The sequence below is a fragment of the Balearica regulorum genome, chromosome Z, assembly GCF_011004875.1.
Source record: "Balearica regulorum gibbericeps isolate bBalReg1 chromosome Z, bBalReg1.pri, whole genome shotgun sequence".
Classification (NCBI taxonomy): Eukaryota; Metazoa; Chordata; class Aves; order Gruiformes; family Gruidae; genus Balearica; species Balearica regulorum.
Window position 1 is genome coordinate 65,566,502 of NC_046220.1, and position 24,741 is coordinate 65,591,242.

Here is a 24,741-nt window from a genome sequence, read left to right on the forward strand (position 1 = left end):
GCAACTAATACACTGTCTGTAGGCACACTTCTAACCTGGATATGTCAGGCCTTCAAGAAAGACTTTTGGAAAGTGCTTTTGGCTAGTAGAAATTTTCTTTTCATAGTCCTACAGCATTGTCTGATTCTTCCTGGAATAATTTTTATAATGGAAAGATAGACTGCATAACTATGTTAAGGTAAATTAAGCATGGATTTTTTAAATTTTTTTTTTTTTTCTTTTTTACATCTCTGCATTCTGTGAACAGCACAATTTCAATTTTGTGACCTTATAAGTCACAGAAGGCATGAACTTGTAGTATTTTCATGCCTTGCTTTTTGACTGACTGGTCTGTAAAGACAGCATTTGAATATTCCCTTTTGACGATACATTACAATAATACATTTCACTGAGTTAGATACAGTTAGTGGTGTGACTGCTTCAGGAAGCAGTGTGAGCAGGGCTGCTCAGATGTGCTGGGAGCAGCGGATTCCTCCCCCAGCACAGGCAGGGTGCAGTCCCACAGCACCCGAGCAGAGCTGGTGATGGGGACACCAGCCAGCAGACCCAGACGAGGGCAGGGAACGAGTCAGGGAGTCCAGACAGGAAGAGCAGGAGACAGGGCTGGAGATGATTGTCATCACTACATCAGTAGTGATGACATGCAATATTATGTAGCAATCAACATCATACAGTTTAAATCAATGGCTATTCTCACCCAAAATCAAATTCCCTTGAGGTACACATTAGAATTTGAAATCTTTCCACATTACCCACCAAGTGCAGCCAGCTCCTTGCGCAAAAGCAATCCCATGGATGGATTTGCCTTTGCCTGAGGCAAGAGTACCCAGACTGTCTTCCCTAACATACCTCTTTTGTGCACTACAGGGACTTGATCCCCTTCTACAGTACATGGAAGTTTTGACTGGGCAGGGCCAGCTCGATTGGTTGATCCCGTAGTGTTAACTAACCAGGTGGCCTTTGCTAAATGTGTGTCCCAGTGTTTGAGGGTCCCACCACCCATTGCTCTCAGTGTAGTCCTTAACAGCCCATTGTATTGTTTGATTTTCCCAGAGGCTTGTGCATGGTGGGGGATGTGATACACCCACTCGATGCCCAGGTGGCTCTTTGCCCCAGGTGTCTATGAGGTTGTTTTGGAAATGAGTCCTGTTGTCTGACTCAGTTCTTTCTGGGGTGCCGTGTCACCATAGGACTTGTTTTTCAAGGCCCAGGACAGTGTTCTGGGTGGTGGCATGGGACACTCTATCTCAGCCAAAACCAGGACATGACCTTAGGACATTATCTAATTATCTCAAATCTAATAATAAAAACAAACATTGTGAAAATTAGCAACAAACAACAGAATTATAAAACTAAAAAAATACTAAGCTGCTTCATGGTCTGGCCTTTGGATTATCTCTTTCAGTTAATAGATTTCATGTTTTGCATTCAAATGCATAAAAATCCCTCTGAATCCTTAGTTCTTTTTCCGCTTGCTGGTAAACATTTTTAGTGAGGTCTTATATGTGTTTTTTTGTTAACATTAAAACTAGAATATCCTATCTAAGCATAGAAAGAATAGTTAAAAATTCAGCTTAGAATTTTGGATTCTGCAACTCAAATGTTTCACATAATTTTTGTCATGTTAGTGTAATTTGGTTTGGTTTCAGTCAGTAATCCTGGGCTGTTAATGTAATACAGATGCTTAACATATTCTGTAAAACTCTGACAATCTTTCTTGCCCTCAGCTTTATAAATGAAAAAAAGGGGACATTTTCATTACACTTATATCTAACAGGAATGTTTGAAATATTAACTTCTCTGAAAACAGAAGTGTCCCTTAAACCAGTGATGAAGTGTCCATAATTTTGTATTAGGTAAGAACTGCTTCTGGTTTAGGATTTTTCCTGTAGAGGGTGACAGAGGACTAATTATTTCTTCTTTCATTGTCTTACTTGTAGAGATTGTTCCTGTCCCCATTTGAAGTCAGTGGACATAAGCACAGAAACAAAACCTCTCTATAGTATTAGTTTCGGGCAGTATATAAGGTGATCTTAAAGGTCTGCTAATTATCTTTACTTTCTATCATAACTACATTATTTTTTCTTTATCTGATAGGCTATATAGAACCCTCATGTTTAAATGCTGTTGCAGTTTGGAGTATCTGAAAGCAGCCATACTTCACTTTCATAATTAGTCATATTTTTATTCCTCTGTAATTATATATACCATATGATGTACTTCAGTAAATTATTTGGGATGTCTCTAGGTAGATGCACTAAAAAAATTAGCTTTTTTACCATTTTCTTTTAAGGCATTAGTTGTATATTACCTTTTTCTAATGTGCATTGTGCTCTACTTTCTGGTTCCTAGTTTCTGCCTTGCAAAAGTTAAAGGAAAACTTCTCCAAAGCTGTGGGCAAATATTAGGATGAAGAAAATTGCTTATACAAAACCAGGTCTCTTATTATGCAAAAAGTTTATAAGCCATATGCAACCAAAAGGAATTTTGAAGTGGGTTTTTTTTTCTTTTTTTCTGTATATTCAGAAGAAAATAACAGTATTCAAGACTGCAGGGTAGAATTCTACAGGGTAGAATAAAATTTCCATTTATATCCAGAAAAGGTTGCTTAAAACCATTTAAGTTCTACTTCTTAAGATGGAGAGAGACACAATATAGAATTGGCAAATACACAAATACCTACTGTTGATTCCAGAAAGATTTCTGAAAATCATACTTTCTGGGGAAGTCTATAAAGGAAAAAGTGTGGTATGTTCATAGTACCGCAATCCTAATCTTTTCCATGCAGGGAAGGAACTTTTTTCCCCAAAATTTTTTCAGAGAGCCTTATCACCTGGCTGGGAATACACTCTGTCAATCCCTAGTAACATTGTAGAAGCAAGTCCTTTGTATTGTTTAAATTCCAGTTCTTACAAATATGTAAAGTCACCACTTTATTAACACCTAGAGAAAAGATACGGAAGTGACTAAGTGAATTGTGTGAATGGGTTTCTTAAAAGGTATATTTTCATTATGTAGTCAAAATTTTAGTAACTTGAAAGTATTAAAAAACAATTTACAACAACAAGCTTGAATTGAAGTGTTCATAAGCGCAAGAGACTAAGAAGAAATCTCCAAACTCTGAAACATCCTGTGGTTTTAAAGCTTTTTCAGTAGCTATGATTTCTCTTTTTATGCATTTATTTTTTGCCATCAAGTAGTAGCTCATCTCCCGACAATGAATTAGATATGTAACCTTATTGTAGACTTTTAGACTTTTTTTATTATTTTCTAACCTCTCTCAGATTTATAAATATTTCTTTGAATTCTTCCCAGCTTTTAATGCATGGTCAAACCAACAGATTACTTGAAATATAACAGATGGTCTAGATTCCTTATTAAGTAAACTTTCTGTGCATATGGCTGACCTCTCAGAAATGTACTTGTTTATTTGTACATTATACTCTGGCTTAATCACCATGCTTGGAGGCCCTGGGCTAAGTCTAGTCTGGTAAGAGCTATTGCTCCTGCTAGCTTCAGAAATAAACTCTGAAGTTTGGGAATCTGGAATGTCGATATGATTTTTGCCAAGTACTTGTGATACTTTATAATCCATAGATTTTTACAAAGCTATTATGCATTCACTGACATCAACAGGCACAATTATGCTCTCATCATTAAACTAACTGATTTTCCAAAAGCTCTAACAGTATTTGTCACAGGTCTAGCCCTAAGAAATCTAAGATTACAACCACAACTTGCTTAGCTGCTAAACTTTTAAATCAAGCCTATATCCATACTAAATACAGACTGGGGAGGTAGAGCTTGGCTTTGTTCATTCTGTGCCCTGTCCTCTCCACTGCCCTCTCCTTTCCCCTCTCCTCAGGATTGCTCAGCAAAGCAATTTATGCTTATAATTGTTTTCTGCCTATGTGGGCCATGTGCTTCAATTGCAATTAACTAATAGTTAACAGATATCTTTATGCGTTGCAGCGGCAGGAATGCTGCCTAATGCTCCTGTCTGTTCTTTGATGTAATTGTGTAGAAGTACATTCATTTCCCTTAATCTTACCCCAGGAAATGTTTTCTTACACAATTGCTTAGAAACTACAGTTATTGCTACTCTGTTTATTCTTATTTGTCATATGAGGTCATTCACTTCTATTTTCATGCATATGTGTGGGGAATGATACATCTGCCTATCTTTTCTAGGCAAGCCAAGCTTCTTGCCACACTAAATATAATCTAAAAGAAACGCTTTTGTATTTATGAAGTATCTGGTAGATATTCTAACATGTGTCACACTGCCTGAGGCCTTTTTTCCAAGGGTTGGTATAGTAAAGGCATTTTATTTTCAAATGTTTGTAGCTGTCTTTGTGTAGCCAAATGGGATTGTGGCAGTCCTTTCTAATGGAAGCTCTTGATTATAGAAGCAGTTTTTCTTAATCCTTTTTTTTTAAGTTAAGGAACATGTAATCTTGTTAGAAGGAAGTCTCCAGGCTATCCTATGCAGTGTTGACATAATGATTTCATTTATAACCAAATGCTAAGTAGACTGCTCTTGAGACGACCACTTCCCCTACTTCATTTGTTTTGTTTTGTTGTGTGCATGTATGGCCATGTGTGTTTTTAAGCTGGAAGTCTTTGACAGATCATTTACTCTATTATTTACGGGACAACAGTGGATGGCCCCCAACAGCGCTCAGTTTATATCGTTTTATTCCAGAAACAAACTATTCTGAAAACATCCTTATTTTATTCTTTGTAACAGCACGATTTATAGAAGGAACTGTAGAACCTTTCAAAGATTTCAGAAAATCTCTATTTTTGATTCATTCTTCAGAACACATTGTAACTGTTCTGTTTAAAGTTTGAAGCTTTTTGAGAAGTTCTGTTACGGTTCTGTATTCCATTTAGCAAATTATTTTGAAAGTATAAGACTAAGTGTTTTCTCTGAGATTTGCGTAAAATACTGCTGGAGTCCGTGTGCATGGATTGCAAAATCTTCCTCTTTTTTCTTAGAATGGACCCTGGCCATATTGTAATATGTAGCTGTTTTATCTACTTGTTTTCTTTTATTATCATATACCTAGTGTTCTCTTATCTCTGTTGTTTCTGCCATATACAGAAAAGAGAACAAAAATCTAATAGCTGATTCGGGGAAACTGGCAACTGAACAGTATTTTCATAAAATTGTGACAATATTTCCAAACACTCCAAAAATATAAGAAAAGAAATGACTGACTAAATACAACACACTTTATTGAATTGCAAGGTGAATCTGAGCTGATATTGTGCTCTAAAATTTTAAGTAACAGCAAATGTTTTGTTGATGGTGGTAAACATACCATACTTTGGGTGTACCACAAGCTGTTCTTACTTTATTCTGTTCTCCTTCTGAAAATACTTCTAAATGTATGTCTATGTGACTATTATTTGGAAAGGTGACCTGATTTGGTCTTTGAATGCTATTTTGGGTACCGTTGTTCCATTAGGATATTATTGCAAATTTACTAGGATCAAATACTCAGAGTAAACACAGCAGGGTGCAATTTCCTTGGAATATTTAGAATTGCATGTTTTCCCCATACCTTTGTCTATTAGAGAGTTTTATCTATCAGAGGATGCCTACCATTTCTATTTTAAGTGCAGCCAATCCCCTTTTGAGTCACCTGTTGCAGGTCCACGGTGCCTATGGTCTCCCCAGCAGGCCATGCATGTAACCGCTAGGAAAATGGTCTGATAAGCACTACCCTGCGCTTGGCAAATCCATAAATATCATATCAGCTCTTTGAGAATGTGGCAACTGGCAGGTATTAAAATGATACTGTGAACTTTGCTGGTACATAACATTTTATTAAGACTTCCTATCACTTAAAAATTTCTTCTTTTATTCTTGTTTTTTTCCTTGACTGCTATGCTGCTCAATTCATGCACTAAGCTCTCTTTGCAAATAAGAATCATAGTATCATCCAAGATTCTGATTTTCTACCTTATCTACAGTTAGAATTCTCCTCAGTCACACCATACCCTCAGTGTTGTGCTATTTGCTTCAGGAAATTAAACGATGGTAAAGCATCCATTCTTCACAACCACCTCTGACTTTGTCTTCTTTTCTCTCCACTTCTTCTGCACCATTCTCAGGTGCTCTAGTACCTCAGCATGGTCTGACCTTACAGCTGGTCCTGCTTTGAGCAGAAGAGTGGACTTGATCACCTGAGGTCATTACCAACCTGAATTCTTCTATGATCCTGTGATGTGCTTGCTTTCAAAGCAGCAATGTGTCAGAGGGTTGTTCTTTTGCTTGCATTCCTATGTATCTGGAGTTCTCTACTTGGTCCCAAGTAAGATATTTTAATAACTTTTCCTCTTCATATTTTATGTGAAAGAGTTCTTTTGCTCCTTGTGAGTGACTGCATTTATGCTCTAATAAGAAAAATTCTGTTAAAGGTAATTTAAAACAGCCACAGTTGCATAATATATTTTATTTGTTGATTAGTAGTTATAATATTAAAGTAACTTTATTGTACTCTGTGTTCAAAATAGTTGTAACACAGAAATGACTTTTTAATCCTTGTTTTCTCTCTTCTATGTGAGATCAAATACCTGTTTAATCTTGCACAATATTACCTATTAGCTTATTCTCTTCTGTATGCTGTAGCTCTTTTTAGTCTTCATGACTGGCAGAAATGTAAACACCTTAAGCCTGTAATATTTAAGTACATTTATCATAAACCTTCTTATGAAATATGTTACTTATGAAAAATACAAGAAATGAATGCTTGAATTTCATTTTTTAATATCTTTCAGTGATCACTGGAAGAGAATAGAAGCTACAGGCCCTTCTATATTTTTGTAATACTGAATTTCTGTTATGAGGAGATTCTATTTCTCCGCTTTTGTCCTGAGCCTTATGATGCTTTAGTTAAATGTATAGCAGGCAGAATTAAATCTAATGCTATAACTTTTACCTATGCAGCTGTGACTATGCAAAACCTGCAAATTTAGATTTAACTCTGAGTGCCTTAAATTAGAACATTTAATCGGAAAGTGAATCAAATGCCATTAGGACATACAACATGGACATGCTTAAAGCACTATCTTTTGGAAATGTGATATGTATCAGCTCTCAAATGTTCTTATTTCAAAAGAAGCAGTAAATAATTTTTTTTGGTGGAATTTCACAGACCAGTTTCAGTGATCTCATTTCACTAGTGGACTGGGGAAAAGCCCAGGAAAATAACTCATTAGAAAAAAAGAACATTTTAAACCAGGTTTTTTTGTAATCTTGATTAAAAACCCTACAGCATTTTTTTGAATTGTACTCTATGCTTTCTTAATATGTGTTGAAAACACATACTGGTTTTTTTTACCTAAAGAAGTTTTTCAAAGGAGTAGCTAACAAGGTTTTCCAGTTTTAATAGTAATCGTGGGGATCTTTGCAGGTAAATCAGATATGTCTTTATTAAAACACAGTCAAGTAGGGCTGTTCCTTAATTAATCAAAATCTTTATAGAAAAAAAAAAATGTACTTTGCTGTCTTTTTTATTTAAAGTGTAGCTAGACATATTAAACTGGAAATGATAATTTTTCCTTATGTAATAATTTTGTTTCAAGGCTTTATTCTAGTACCTGGATAGGCTACCTAATGCTACTGCCCTTTATCTGCCTTGTCTTCTCCCCAGTCCTGACTGTAAGATAAGCATTTTGTCTAACTTACATAGTGGTTATTTGATATTGCTGGAAGTTAAACTTCTACATTTTTTTATTGAAGTGAAGACTGTTCCTGTTTCTAGTCTGTAATAAAATCCATTCAAAGGTTTTCATTTAACTTCATGAGCATGCTTGAGAGTTTTGACAGTACATATACGTATTAGCCACTACGTAGATGAGCTCAACAGATTCTTAAGTCATTTATATTGTGAGACTGTTTATAGTAATTAAAATTATCGTTCAGTGGTTCTGGGCATGTGAAGATCTTATTTAGTACCCCTAGACTTTGTTTTTTTTCCCCCCACTCAATATCTGTAATGCAGGGTGTCAAGCTAATGGTCCTTGTTGACTTAGCTCTAATATTTTTAAGAACATGAGTAATAAAACTGCTCATTTGTGGACTAATACTTTCCTCTTCTGTAATTATCTTTGTAGTGTAGTGCAACTTAAAGCATGATCCTGGGCCCACTGTAATAAATGTTAATAGTCTTATTGACGTCATTGATCTCCAACGGGTCAGTTTGTCTAGTTTCATAAAGCCACTGCAGCTATCTGAAGACCATGCTTTGTAATAGACGTTAGATGGCAGTATTTCACAGCATACAAGAACGTAGCTCTCATTATACAGACTGTATTGTTTGAAAAAAATTATTGGCCTCATATGGAATTGCTAGTGGCTTTTAATAAATAAGAAAGAATAATAGAGAGATCACATGTTTGTTCTTCATAGATATAAAACAAACATTTTCATATGTTATGGTTGTATTTTCTCTGCTTGTTGAGGACCAGTGCTGTGTGTACTACTTTTCCAGTCAAAAAGGAGTGGAAGCAGTTATTGTGTTAGTTAGGATTTAATCCAATTCTTTTTCTGCTTGTGGATTAACACTTCATTTCCAGTTTAAATTTTGTTCTCAATAAAACACAGTTTTAAATTTTGTTTTGTAGTTTTAATAATATCTCAGCTGTATTCTGTATTTGGTCAATGTTAGTTTTTATATAGTGATTAAATCTATAAAATTTTAGAAAAATACAAAACCCCCCATGATGCACAGTGATTTCTGCATTCTGTGCAGTTCAATATTGAGTTAAATTTGTAAATACATTGTTATCAAATTTCACGTATGACACAGTACAGTTAAACTTGTCTACATAATGGGGCTGACACCTGATAGCAAAGTCATTCTTAATGTAAGTTGACCTTTCCGCTGCTGTTCTGCTCTACTTCTGTCAGCATCATGATGTTCTCTCTATAATCCCCATCAGAAATTGTGGCTTTGGTGCTAAGAAGAAAGGTGGTTCCTCTCCATTGTGACAGGAGGCTGCTTTTGCAGAATTTCTGATTTTGCCATAAGACAGAAAACAGTATTTGCCTTTCACACCTGGTCATGCAATTGTGGTCAAACACCCTTCACCCCATTGAAAGCCTGGACGCTGTGTGTGCTTCAAAAGGAAATTCTTATTCAAAAAGGCAAGCTGGATCGTAAAACAATATAAAAGAGGAAACATATTGCACCAACAAAAATTATATGTAACCAATGTTCTGACATTAAAAATAAATCTTTCACAAAATGGTGGTGGTTTGTTCTTGCACAACGAACAGGAAGTAGGGTCATAACTGAAAAGATTGTTGTTGTTGTTGCTGTAAAAATGAATGTACCAAGCTTAAGCAAATATTGACCTACCACCAGTTATTACAGGTCTTTGTCCGCTATCAATGAGTTATGAAGAAAATCGAATGTGTTTATAAAAATTTTGTCTTTCAGAATAGATGGAGTTATTTTAATTAAAAATAAGAAAAAAAAATCTTGGGATTGATTGACAAAGTTAGATCAGAAAACTGTACGGATATCTTCTTTGCATAATGCCATGAAAAAAGATATTCTAAAAATGAAAATTATCAGCAGTTTGTATTGACCAAATAAATGCAAATACTTTTGCCTTTTTATATTTTGGAAGTTCTCTTTTAATATCTTTCGACAGTTTATTTCCCCACCAGCTGTGAATAGAAAAAAGAGTTTGAGTAGTGGTCATGATATCATGATAGAGTAAATTAAGATGATCTCATTAAACAAGTACTAGTAGTTTTCATAGTCTGATTTCAGTTTGTGCACAAATCTTAAATGATGTTTGTTTTGTTTTTGTGGAAAATGTAAGATAGCAAGTATTAGGCTTTGCTAAATGCACTTGAAAACTGGTTGTGATCAACTGACTTGGGTGGTGACAGCTGGGGGGGGGAAGGCAGAACCTAGACCCTTTTACATTAATTAATTGTAGCATTTGATAGTTAGCTGCAGAGGTAAAAGTTTGTAATCTTGATTTGTAAATGGGGCTACAAAGATAAATACTGTAGATCCAGGAAAAAACAGAAGAGGTTATTCAGCAGTCCCCTTTACTTTAAGCCTCCCTGAAGGTTCAGGAATAAGAAAACAGAAAGAATAACCAAACAAAATGAGCACACATCTGATATTTAAGCCCTCCTCCAGCACTTTTTATGTACATAACCAGAAGTCACTCAAGCAGCTGCAGCACATTAGTTCCAATAGTTTAACAGGCAGCTTTACAGCTTTCACAAAGGCTGTGCTAAAGCAGTTTCTTCCTCTGTGCTCACTTGCTAGTAAGTGATCTTTGGCAGCAGGGCTGTGAGAGGAGTGGTAATGTTTAATAGGTTTCTGTGGAGGAGTTAGCTTGCTTTTTTCTTTGTAGATCATTATCTTTAGAGAGACGCTGAGGGCAGGCGACACCATGTTGAAAGCAGAATAGGCTGAACTGGAGTTGGAGCTCTGCACAGTTCTTGAACTGATTTAGAAAGGAAGTATTTTAAGCAGTTAAGCCAATATTCGATTGTGTTAGACCTTGGGAAACATGGCTCAGCAGACAAGTCCAGACTCTTTGGCTATTTCTGAAGTGGATAATACACATTGTCAAAATCCATGGTTAAATGAAGATCTTGTGAAGACCCTGAGGGAAAACCTGTTGCAACATGATAAGTCCAGGACATCTAGGAAATCTTCATCTGTTTCTCCCTGGCTGTCTCCAGTTATTTCTCCTCGAAACTCTCCAAGGCTTTTGCGCAGGATGCTTTTAAACAGCAACATACCAAAACAGCGGCGTTTCACTGTGGCACATACCTGGTAAGCACTGAGCGGGTTGTCATGAAATGTCAGATTAACTTTTGTTCATAAAGCATTTATCTCCTCGATGTCAGTGCTTATATTTGTCAGTTTGATCTCTGCATGATTCCCTCTGGTTGAAAGAGACAGTTCTAATTTGTGACTCAAGTTAATTTCAGACCTGAAGTTTAAAATAGTAATTTATGTAAAGTAAGAAAACATGTATTTGCTTGCACAAAAACTACTTTATTTACATGGATTCTTGGGTAATAATCCCTTTCTTCCCCTTCCCCAGAAATAAAAACTGCAGCACAAACTGTGCTGTTCAGGTCAGAGTGAGTAGGCAATTTTTTTCTTTAATATATCTTTTAAATATATTTTATTTATTTATTTATTGGCAATTTATGATCCCCCCCGCCCCTAAACCGAATAGCATGTTTGTTTATCTTTTTGACAGTGCCCACATTAAGAGCATGATAGAGAAGAATGATGGGAATAGATATTGTATATGAGACAGTGATTTTTATTAAAACAGTTGCTCGAATAAACAGAGGAAAGATGGAAAGGGAACCTCTTGTTAAATGATTCACTAGTACTACTTTTTTTGTAACTAACTCGATCATTTCTTAGACATGTGTTTGTGATCAAATCTATAAAAGACATTCATTTTGTTGCATCTAAAACAGCAGCATAATTTCATTACTTAATGTATTCTTTTTAAAAATGTTTCATATGAGATTATTGTAACTCAGTAATACATTTCTGTTTGCTTTGATGGTCCTGAGATCTTGATGTGTTCTGTTTTTTCTTGTGAGATTTTCCCCCCATTATTTTTCAAATAAAATGGTAATATAAAGAAAGGAGGGCAGTGAAATATGTTCAAAGAAAGTAACTCATGCATTCTAAGGAGCAAAATTAATATGCTATTCAAATTTGTCTTCATTTGTCTGAAATTAGATTTACACCATAGCTACGTGACTGGTATGTGCATTGCATATTGTATACAGGTGTGTAAATCTTTACTATGTATGTGCTTGTGTAGCTGAAATGCTTCTTTGATAAAATAATATTTTTACCCTTGAAAAGGATGAGGAAAAACTAGTGTGCCTTTATACTTAAAGAATAGCTGTTCTGAAACCAGTGTACCTGGTCAGAATTTGCATGTGTAACAGAGAAAACTGAATGAAATTAGAGCATTTCATGTTCCTTTAACAGTTATGCATAAATACCAACAACATTAAGGATCTCTATCTGCTGGTCTGCATTACATAATTTATAGAACATTCTATACCTAAGAACATGCAGGATGAAAAAAAAAGTAATTCCAGTAGAGCTGTTTTACATTACAAGATGAAAATAAATAAGAATTTGTGAAAGTTTATGGAGGGAAATTGTCATGTGTGATTATGTATGTATTATGACAGTTGTAGACAGTTTAAGATGACAGAGAAAGGAAAGATATTAAAAGGGACAGATATGAAGTGAACAAACAGGTTTGGGCAACATGAAAGGGCAAAGGCTTGCATAGTATTAAAAAGTGGAATTTTGTTTAAATGCATTTCCTCTAGTGAGCTTCAGAAAGTTTTGAGTTTGGGTAAAATGACTTTTTCAGCATGTCATGGAGTGTAGGAAATGCTTGGGTTTTCCCCAAATATGTAAAATACTAGGCCTGCAAAATACTGTTGTCGAACAGCTCTCAGTTATTTCTAAACTATTTGTAAGATTGGCTCATCTTAGCAGCACTTTTTTTTCAGCAAGTAGAGAAGCAGCGAGTCAAGCAGAGATACAATAAATTACCCAAGAACCTGCAAAGAAGAATAGTATTTAGTAGGAGTGAAAATGGAGGAGAAAACCCACTAATCTTAAGTAATAATACATGTGATAGACTTACAGGCATATGAAGGAGAGCAGAAGCCCTACTATGTGCTTACAAAATTTATTTGTTGCCAAATCCCATCAAGTCTGTAGTTACTGATACATCTTCACTTGGTTATCTATTTACAAAACTGAGATGCTGTGTGATAGACATGTGCTTTCTAGATGCTTTGGCTACATAGGCAGTATAGTGGTTTTAAGTCCATATCCATATAATCCATTTTAGGCAGCTCATAGAAAAAAAGTGCCTTTGAAATTGAAGTAGTTGTAAGCTTACTCAAAAATGTTGAACTATGGAGGATCCATTATGGTTTTAGTGGTCCGCTATTGTGACCTTCTCTGTAAATGCTCTAATTTTCTTGGATTTCTAATTTAATCTGGTTTATACTTTAAGAATAAACTTTGAATTCATGTATATGAACATCTTTCTTGTTTAGTCCATTATTCACACATGAAGGCAATAAGAATTTTTAATAACTTGATCTTATTCAAGCCACCAGTAAGTTGGAAAGCCATTCTGACTTTGCAAAATATGGCTAATTTTATAAATTTAGTATTGTCTTATGTTTTTCTTATGATTAGAAGTTTATATTTAGCATAATAACTAAACATATAACACTAAAGATGTTGCTGTGTGTTACAGTGATGCCAAATACAGTCACCCAGCAAAACTGATTTAGATTGTACCCAACTCCCTGATTTCCAGGCTCTGTAATGGCATTCAAAAATTGCCAAGAGGTGGGTGCCAAATTGATGAATTGTTTTGGCAACCTGGTTCTTCCCCCTTTCTATCACAAGGCCCATAGCTTTCTCCCTGTAATGGCCTGGGATGTAGAACTGTTGACACCAAAATGCATTTTCTTTATCATGTGACTATATCATTTCACACGAATAATTGAGTTGTTATTTTCAGTCATATGGCAGGAATATTCACTCTTGTAAGGACTGCATAAATGGTTTGGTTGTGAACTGTCAAAATGCCTTCATTTTTTTTGTTATGTGATGAGCTATACAATCATAGGATGCAATGTTCACAGACGTTCTTTTACACAGTGGGGTGATGGTATATTATGTAAAAGGCATGTAACTAGTTGTGGTTAAAAAAGGTGATTAAGACCTCTTTAAGAATTTCTATGGTTCTTCTTTCTAGAAAAGTTGGACCATTGTGTCTTCTGAAAACCATGTCTTGTACAAAAATCGTCATGAAAATTGTACGCAAACTGGGCTATTTACTATGGAGTACTTAAGAAACTGATGGAACCATTTATTTAAATCTGTTCTCTCTATATTGTGTTCAGGAAGGCATAACTTAATAGATTTTTTTTTAATTTGTTTTTAATAGGAGGTTTCCATGCACTGTGTTCAGAAATATGGTTATATAACTTGATTTTGCTTACAGGAGTGTAATGGAAAATTTGCCAATATGTCTTTCAACTCAGAGTTCATCACTAGCCATTAACCTCACACATTTTATGAGATCTTCTCTCCTTCCTTTTCTTCTTTATCCTTCCCCAGCTGTAACTGAATTCATTCGAACACTTGAAAGATAAACTACTAATTTCAGGATTTTAGAGAGGAAAAAATACAGCATTAAGAGTTGAAAGAGAAAGCTTTAAGTGGTAGAGATGCATGAGGTCTTCATTTTTGTTGGAGAAATTTCTGAATAATAGCTTCAGAGAGAATTACAGCTAGTCTTGCCTAAACTGTGACATTAAAACTAGTTATCTTGAACTTTTAGCCTGGATCACTCTGAGTCTATGGACGATATCAATCTACAGTCTATGGGAAACAACCATAGCAACTGAAAAGAAACAAGTGTTTCAAAGATCTGTGGCCAAGAATTCAAATATACTCTAGCCAAAACCAATTCAAGGTCCTCAGAAATCTGCGTTGTATTGTATTACTGCAAAAGTAGTCACAATGCTGTAAGACCTGGTCAATACAGTGACGTGGCAGCATGTGTTACAACCGGACACAGACAAGAAGAATTAAGTCCTCTGGTACGTGCTTGGCAAATTCAGTTTCTGAATTGTCTTGGTTAGCTCTTCATATGCCTTTTCTAAGCTGCCTATTACCCCAGTGGAGTCTGGCAGGAGAGAGCATTGGGGTGGGATCGTACGTGCTGGGATTTGTGAGACAAGAGGACCTTCAGTGACAGGGAAGGAGGCTGTTGGTTCTCCAGCTGTGTGAACAGCCAGTGTGTGTGAGATGTGTCCAAAGGTCTGTGGAAGGATGTTTAGATACTTTATATCATACAGCTTTAGTTAACTCATGTGGGAAGTCAGCTTTCCTTTATTTTCCATGAAAAATTCCTTTTGGTAGGAAAGGGAGGAGAAGCAACAAGCATAAATATTTGGAGCAGGGTAGTAAGGTCAGTGCAACATAGCAACTAAATTGTGTCTATTTAATTGGAAGTATGAAGTCATGGTATGCATGTGCTTGATTTTTTTTGGCCTTTATTATTTGCTGTCTTAGTACTTCTCAGTGAACACAAAAAGTTCAAACAGTCGTTTGTTGTATATAACTTTGGACAGAATATTTGCTGCCTTTGTGATTTATTTGTGTGTGATCAGCTACAGCAAGTAGTGATATATGATGTTTTCTTTATTATATAAAGTGGGTCTGTAATTCATAAGTCTGTTGTCAGTTTTCCCCTTTGATCTCTCTCTCTCCTCTCCAGCTCTTCTGGGGTTCATTTAATACTTTCTGATGTTAAAGATTCTTATGGTTTTGCTCTTCAGATTTTTATTTTTTTTACATGAACCCCCAAACCTAAACATGTAATGTGATTACTGACTTTAAGAATACAAGTATGTGCTCAGTTATATAGAGTACTTTCATCTGAATTCAGCCAGCCTTTGTCCCCACCCATAGTAAATAGTTTTACATTGACTTTGGCATTCAGATATGAAAACAGTAGATGCCTTGGAAATAGTTTAGATAGAGGTGTGCCATTTTAAGTTTCAGGAATGTAACTGACATAAGAGTACTGATAAACTCAGGTCTTTGTTTAATTTTATTGCACAATAAATTTGCATGCACTTTTAACACTAATTGCAAAAAAACCAATAAAACCTCAAGTGTTAGTTATAGGTAGATTGCAGAAGATATATAATATAATAATTATATATAATATAATATATTATATTTAACTTGAATGTGGTTTTACACTGGCTGATTCCATGTATTTATGCTGAAATTACTAAACTATACTAAAGCTATACCAAACTGAAACTACAGGCTCTTTCTTACTACAATTTTCTTCCCATTTTCAAGATATATTTTCTTCAAAGATTTTTAATGCCTGTCTATGTCTTCCTCTCCTTCCCTACTCAGTGCTTTTCAGGGAACTAAAGAAATTACAATTTGGTCTGTGAAAAACATTTCAAAAGGAAGATCCATCAAAACAGAGTAGGATGATAACTATGTGAACAACACTAGGGAAGGATAGGATTCATAGTCTCTATACTCTAGGTATGTATAGTCTGCACTAACAGCTGAAATGTTCTAGAGAGTTGTGCAGAGTAGTTAAAAAAAATTTGAGTATTACGGAAGAATATTTCAAAGAGAAGCCAGACTGCAGCATATTTTCCCGATTTAATTAGATGCATGTTCTCATGAGATTAAAGGCAGTGTTTAATCAGGTTACAGATGCAATAAAATTTAATTAAGAATAACATCCTTTTGGAACTATTAAAGTAAAATGTAAAGTGTAAAAAGAGAAAATTATTTGAGTGAGATGATAAGTTGCACATTTGCGTATGTGACCTTATTTGTTTCTGTTCAGTTAAGAAAATATCTGGGTTTCTTCTACTACTACCTTGCTTTTTTTCACGTAAGTTTTAGTCACACTTACCAAATATTACGTAGGGTTTTAGTCAAGGTAACAACTGGCATATTACAGAGGACTGTCTTCCATTGGTTTTCAGACTTTTTAGAATGGGTTACCTTACTCCTTTTCTGGAATAGTGTGTTGATCCTCTCCACATATAATGTAAAGATATTCATAATAGATGCATAAATCATTCCCAGGAAATAATTTAATTCGCAATATTGTCACAGAGACATACTACAAATGTCTAAGATAACCCAATCCACCTACCGACTCTTTTCTTGTAATTCTGTTACATAAAGAGAGGCATGCTTGTGTGGATGCTTGTATACAAACAGGCAACGGGCTTGCAAAGTCAGTGTGTGTATTTGGTGGGATCTGTGCACACATATGCATGGGTTAGTGGAGCAGAGGCAAGGAATGAGCTAGGGGAACATGATGCTGTCTAGTATCTACGGAGTGGCTTGCAGTAAGCTCAGGATGCTGCACAATGGTGTTAACTACTGACAAGTTATTTTAGTGTAGAGAAATAATCCTGTTTCTCCACAGCTCAAACCTGAGGAGAGACAGATGAGGACAAAATTCACCTCCCCATAAAGAAGGAGGAGGCAAAGATGCATTTTCCCAAACAAGAGTCATGTTAGAACAGAGCTCCTGGTATCAGAAAGGGCATCCAAAACCACTTCAGGAAGATCAATGAACAATCACAGAGTAAATTCTAGGTCTTTTTTGTACAGTGACAAATAACTGAGTAAGGAAGAACAATGTGAAGGAGAAAACCCAATAAATTTGGCTGGCTAGATTTGCTAGTACAAGAGTTGTCTTCTATAGCAGTACCTGTTGCATCGCTCCTTTTCTTCCAAAAGAAAATGTGTCTCAACCATTTTCATTGAGCATTTCTCTCTTGTGGATGACCTCCTTGCTTTGTAGATTTGGTATTTCTTCCAAAGTTTTAGTAGCTGAAGTGCTTTGCCTAGGCCATGCTATTGTCTGGTCTATTGTCTTTAATGGCATGTTCTGTGTTGGACAGAATTTAGGAGAAATTCTAAGTAATTTAGCAGAAGCAGAACTGAGTTCCTATAGTTATGCTTTTGTTTAGTATTTACCTCAGAAGCAACTGCTTTTGCATATTTTATTATATCTGACTATAATTGTATTACAAGTTATTATGTGTGACTGCAAAGGTTTTAACTATTACTCTTCCAACATGATAAATTCTCTGCTTTCTTTAAGATTTGGGTTGGTTTTTTTAGAATTTAAAAAAAGTCTGAGTAGTTTTTGTATACTATTTTTATTAGGTTACTGTGTAACATCTTGGGAAGCGTATTAGACTCAAGCAGTCTTCCACATTGCTTCTTGTTGGATCACTCTGATTGTATTTTGCAAATTTGCTATCTTTACTTTCATTTTGCATGTATATATTACTATTTTATTTGAGGTTTGCTAAAACAGTTTATTTGTTCTTGCTCCAGCCTGTGCAATCCTGTCTGTTTCTTCTGCATTTTGACACATTTTCAATGTTTTATGCAAGCTGAAATTGGCATGGCATGGTAGCCTTTTCCTCCATTTTGAATCTCGAGACTTCTCTGTACATTGGCCTTAAATTAAGGGTTTCATAGGTATTGTATAGTTGCATATACATAACCTCAAAGTTTCAAATGTGTTATAAAAGTTTCAGAAGTTTATTTTCCTTTTTGATTTCTCATAGTAATTCATATCTCTTATATTTATCCTATGAGAATAGATATTCTTAGAATTTCTTTAGCACCATCTAGCAACTGGCTGGCTTTTCCTTTCATGCATTCTTGAAGAGCTTCATCTTTGGGATTTGTAGGTATTACTCCTCTTTTTTTTTTTTCTTTTTTCTTCCCTTCCTCCTGTTGTGACATTTCTTCTGTATCTCATGAACTTTTTGGGGTTTTATACTTCTGTTTCATCTAGTACCAAGGATGATTTTTCCACTGGTGGTCCAGGAGAACACTGAGCTTAAAATTTGCAAGAGTTCATTCCAATAATAGGTAAGTTAACATTTAAGTGAGAAGAGTGGGAGAGAGGTCTCAGCGTCTCTGTCAAGCTACCAGTCCCATAAGGAGCAGCTGTTGACTGGAATCAACAAGTTTTACTTGTCAAAGGGCAGAGTACAGGCAGACTTCTGATTTATACAGAAGTGCAGTGAAAGGTTTGCTAGCAGAAGGTTTATTTCTGTCCTGATCTAGGAAAAATGGCCAGTCTTAGAACTAGTGTCTAGCTGGTGCAAGTTACTGGTGCTTAGACTGTGTCTGTAGTGAAGCGTGGTCGCTCTTTAAGGTGTAGTAATGAGAATGAATGATGGACAACTAAATACATCAGCTTTATTGGCCAGACTAACTTTAGCTGGAATATCCAGAAACTTTCATACTGTTCTTTAATGCATCAATTTGTCTTTGGGATTATCTTTTGATAACATTAACTTGATAATTTTTAAAAAAATATCATTCTGAATGAATTAATCGAACATGTAAGCTGTGTATATGTGTGGGTTTTTGTGGTGTGTGTTTCACTGGGCTTCTGTGATAAATCTGCATCTGCTGACATTACTGACAAGTAATCTCTAGAACAAGTAGCAGAAGTGTGCTAGAGAAGGAATCTCCACAAGGTGTTTTAAGAATATCTGTCTGTGTGTTCATTTCCCCCACAAAATAAAATAAGACAGCAAGTAAATTTTATCCAGAATAGATTTTATAAATTGTATGACTTTTCTAGCTTTATCTGAACAATATGTATTTCTATATTAAATAAGTTAAAGGAAAAGTAGGCACTTCTGATGTGCATTTTAACATTGTAACAATTTTCCAGTTATATTTGAATAAATAATTGATTTATTTGACCATTACCATAAATATAATTTTGTGTTATAGGAGACATATGCAATCACAGATAACATATGTCGGGGGTTTTTTGGGATGGGAAGGTTCACTGAATGATGAATCAGACAAGCTAGGTGTTGTATTTCCAGTTTTGCTGTGCAGCTGTAAGAACCTTTAAAATCTGCGGTAATTTCATAAGCACAGTCATAAGCAATAAAATCTTAAGTTATTTTAAAATATCATCTTGGACCTATTCATTATTATGCACATTCACATGGCAGAGATTGAATTCTTCAAAGGTGTTAATTACAATCATAGCATGTAGCACATTACATAATCAAAAAGAAAAATAATGACTTGTGTAAATGCATGCTGTCATGGGAAATAGATTAGACCACATAATTAAATGTGAAAATCCAGCAAGATCACAAAAGATATTAATTAAAAGGCCTAAGAACTAACACAATGAGCTCTATTCCCCACATTAAAAATAATTTACTGCAGAAGAAATATCTGCAACTTACAAATGACAATGCTTCACCATTATGTATCACTCATTTCCAAGGAGTGCAGCTTACGTGAGAGGGCTAAGTTAGATACTCCAGCTACAAAATGATTAATTAAGAAACAACTGTGTCCTTAAATATTTCTGTATTATCGTAATAATTGCAGTCTGGTTATATAAATATATTATTCATATATAATACATGTATTAAAATTATATTATTATGTATTATATATGATATATAACTTGATATGATATGTTGGTTGATGAAAAACTCAACATGAGCCAGCAGCATGCACTTGCAGTCCAGAAAGCCAGCTGTGTCCTGGGCTGCATCAAAAGAGCCCTGACCAGCAGGGCAGCAATTCTGCCCTTCTACGTCACTCTCATGAGACCCCACCTGGAGAACTGCGTCCAGCTCTGGAGGCTGCAACATAAGAAGGAGCCAGTTGTTGGAGCGAGTCCAGAGGAGGGCCATGAAGCTGATCAGAGGGCTGGAGCACCTCTCCCATGAGGACAGGCTGAGAGAGTTGGGGTTGTTCAGCCTGGAGAAGAGAAGGCTCCAGGGAGATCTAATTGCGGCCTTCCAGTACCTGAAGGGGCCTACAGGAAAGATGGTGAGGGACTGTTTACAAGGGCCTGGAGTGACAGAACAAGGGGAAATGGGTTTAAGGTGAAGGAGGGTTGATTTAGATTAGGTGTTAGAAAGAAATTCTTTACTGTGAGGGTGGTGAGGCACTGGAACAGGTTGCCCAGAGAGGTTGTGGATGCTCCACCCCTGGAAGTGTTTAAGGCCAGGTTGGATGGGGCTTTGGGCAACCTGGTCTAGTGGAGGGTGTCCCTGGCCATGACAGGGAGGTTGGAACTAGATGATCTTTAAGATCAAGATCTTTATGATCAAGATGATCTTCCAATCTAAACCATTCTATGATACATATCTCGTGACCAAACAAGCAGGTTCTGCCATTGCAACTGTTCTAAATAGATACTTCTTTTCCTTTAAGCCACCTCTCTTCTTTTAGCAAATTCACAGTATACTCAGTGGCCATATCTGCAAATTATTCTCCATTTTCTCCTTTTACATTGTCAACATTTCTTTCTGATCTGTTTTGTGGGGTTTTGCTCCAATCTGGAAGCCTTCCATTTTTAAAGATCTCGGTGTCATCTTGATAGACTTTGGAAACACTTCTTGAAACACTATCGTACATACTACTGTCACTTCACAATGGTGGTCTGATACCTGTTATTCCACCTAGGAGGGTCAGTGGCTTATCAACCATTCTTCTAGAACCTCCATATCCTATATTGTATTACATGGAAGTTTTTCTGTAAGAAAAAAAAGTAAAAATTACTGGTAATAATCCTGTATGTTCACCAGATTTTGTTGGGACAATGGTCTAACCTTTTCCATGACCTATGCAGGAACCTCTTAATATGGTTTGTAAACTGACAGCCACTAAAAGAATGTGCTTCCCAAGAATACAATTTGTCAGTGTTCCTATCAAGTAGATATATACCACAAAAAATTGAAAACTCACAATTATAAATATTTTCTTCAGAATCTTTGTCAAGATTGTTTTTGGATGAGTTGTTCCAACTCCCTTTTTCTCCTTAGGACAAGTGATCTGACTTCTCATTGTCCTGCTCTTCATGTAACAGTTGTGGGGGTTTCTAATTATAAGGCTTCTCAGAGGATGATTTAATCTCTGCTCCCTTCAGAGGGTATATTATGATGTAGAACTTGATCTCATTGCTGATGAATTCAAAGGACATGCCTTATGAACATTTGGGAATGTATCACTAAAAGTAAATTATTTTTTTTATCCGTTCTTTTTCAAACTGTCAAACAAAAATAGTTTAAGCTTAGTGTCTAATTAATTAAGAAATGGGATTCAATACTAAGAATTTTTAATTTGTGAATTAAACTAGATTCAGTATAGACAGCATTGAAAAGGGCTTTCATAACCCCTTTCTTCAGTCCCTTGAGCATCTGCTGCAAATGTCATTGATATGCTGAGCAGTAGTAGCTCCTTTTCTGATGTGAAGCTTATTTTAGGGGTGGGGGTGGGGGCCTGGAATAAAAATAACATCTCAGCTAAGTCAAGGAGGAAAGCCTCTATCTTTCATTCTCTGTATATTCTCAGAGCTATCTAGTTCTCCAGACTACATTCTGCACTTAAGTACAAAGTCACTCTAGACATACCTTACACAATAAAAAATGCTTTGTGTGTTGTGGCTTTGTTACAAGCTGCAACTTGCATGTCCAAAGTGCAAAGATCATCACTAATCAAAAATATATAAAATAAATTTATACATGCTTAAAAGCCTTCTAAAAAGTCATCAATTATTTGAATGCACACAGCGAAACATCACTGTTAAAATACATAGAGAAGCTAAGGGCAGGTAAAAACATGATGTGACCTTGGTCTGCAAAAGCTGTTTTGTAATTTTTTTTGGATATAGGCTTGTGCTGTGAGATGGAACTATTCAACAGTTGCTGTTTCCATCCACACCCTTTCAGTCATAGATAGGTATGTTTTAGTTGTCATAGAGAGAGTTATGCACAAGACAAAAAAGAGTGACTTTGCAATGGAAACCCGCTAATACTATCAAGGCAGTCCTCTCTTTACCAACAAATAGAGTGGCATATGGTAGCTTATGTAAGAACTTATGTTTAAAAAACTTGATGGGAAAGTTCATGAAGCCTATGTCAGAAAACACTAGGGCTCTTCTAAACTTTAGTGTATAAAAAGTGAAAGAAATAAAATATTTCAGTAGAAGCATGATGCAGTTACCAATGGATAATTTACTTTTTCTTTGATACAGTCTTCATTCGTAAAACAAAGTAGTTATATAGAACACAATTTAATTCTTTTAAGGATGTTAAGATCTTGGACTAGACTAAGCTCATTATATAGATTCTGCAAAGGTAACTAATTTTGAATCACTTTTGCATAATTAATTCCATCCATATAATAATTTTATAGTGGAAGCAGCCAATTTTACTGTGAAGGTTAGAGTATTTTTGCAAAGAAGTAGTCTGCTTACTACATTTTCCAGACAATAAGGTAAAGGCTTCATGAACAACAGTAGTCTTAGATAACTAATGTGAGATGAATGCCTGGAAGTAGCAGGTTAGCTGATTTTGGAGCATGTGCATGTAGATGAAGTTACATGGGTGAGAGTAAGGGGCAAAACTTGACAAGCTAGTAGTAATGCCTTGTCAGCAACATTAAGATTTGAGGCTTAGAAGGGCTGGAGAGAAGCAGGTATTGTACTGCTGGGGCTTATATGAAAGTCGCCTGATTTAAAGCCACTAAAACTATCTAACTCACTTTTTGTCTTCTTGAAGACGGATGATGCTGCAGTATGTTGACCAATAGGTTATAATGCAGGCCATGTACGGTATTAGAAATGACCGTCTAATTTCAGGCTACTTTAATAGGAACACCATTGGTGTTTGCCTATTATCACCCAGTCTAAAGAGTGCAAAATGACGACTGTTTCTCTAATAAAGCCCTCTTCTGTGAGCTATTTGCCAACAGTGGCAAATGAATTTCTCAGTAGTTGTCTAGCAGAATTTTTAATTGCTTTCATACTCATCCGAACATGAATAGTTAGTTACATGAGGGATTTTGATACTGAGTTGAAGTTGTTTTACCTTTTTGGGAGCTTTGTTGCCCCTAAAATAACGGTACATGAGTCTTATTGCTCTTTCATGCAATGAATAATAAAAATAATCGGTATCGTATTTAGAACAGAATGTGATGTGGTTCAAAAATACTTTTAATAGTACGAAAAATAAAATTACTACCACAAAAATAAAACTTTCTGGATGATTAATTTCCTTGTTTGTAACTGCAAAAAGAAAAGTCCAGCTTTTCTATAAAAAGACTACTTGCTTAAGCTACTAGCTTGTGACTCACTCCTCTGAGTAAAAATCTTTGCGTGAGGATCAGGAAGCACTTCTACAAAACCTGTTTTGGCTCCATTCATTTATTTGACTAGCGTACTAAATTATAACATTAATTGTAACATCTAACCATTAATTAAATGGTTTTGAGGAGGAAACAAATTCAAGTGACTTGACCAACATAACAGGACATGAACTTTGGGTACTTCTAAATTTTTCAAGGTGAATTGTAAAGTACAGTTTTAACAGTTGAAAAATATTTTCTGGATCAAATAAATAATTATTAAGAAGCACTTAGTGGAAAAAAAGATAGTATCCCTTTTAAATCAAAGTCTATGACATCACAGAGATGTCACCATGAGGTCACAATGTAAAACAAAAAGTTAAACTGCAGTTAGGCATCTATTTTGCTCTATTAAAGGCATGCCTGCTCTGTGATTGTTGTGTGAGCTTCTCTGTTCAAATTAACTCTCTGTGAATTAACAAAATATAAAAATGTAACTCCTACTTACAATAATAACAGACAAATAAGTGCTACGGTTACTGAGTCTTGTAAGCAAATTGAAGTAGAGGGATACATGGCCACGTGGACATGGTGTGAGACTGAGTCAAAATATCCTGGGATTTTAAACCTAGCTCTGCCATCAGTTTCCATTCTTTGGATTCAACAGAGTTGTTTATACTGTATTGTCCTAATTTCTAAATACTTGACATGAAACATTACAATATTAATCTCAGGAATCTTTTGTTAATATTTTCCCAATGCTTTCCAAATGTGAAGTGCTATCATTGCTTACAGATCAAGAGAATGTTCACTTTTCATCTTTTGAATATTAAATATCCATTTATAGTTTCTTGTAGTGTCAACTTTCTATGTATTGTAAGAGTTAAGAAAACATTGTCCTTGTTTTAAACTTTTTAACTGTAGCAGAAACCAAACCAACGCAAGCTTTGGAGACCTTTTCCTC

General features: G+C 35.5%; 1 protein-coding gene across 2 annotated transcripts in view; it reads left to right on the forward strand.

Moving 5' to 3' along the window:
• Positions 1–24,741, forward strand: part of PDE4D (phosphodiesterase 4D) — a 418,117-nt gene that overhangs the window by 40,411 nt on the left and 352,965 nt on the right. Inside the window, exon 1 of one of the 2 annotated variants that reach the window (XM_075739987.1) lies at positions 10,454–10,823. The exons of the other annotated variant lie outside the window; for it this stretch is intronic. Coding sequence (XP_075596102.1) covers positions 10,555–10,823 — 269 coding nt within the window. The 5' untranslated portion in view covers positions 10,454–10,554. Of the gene's footprint in view, positions 1–10,453; positions 10,824–24,741 lie in introns of those variants that run through there. 2 annotated transcript variants of the gene reach the window in all.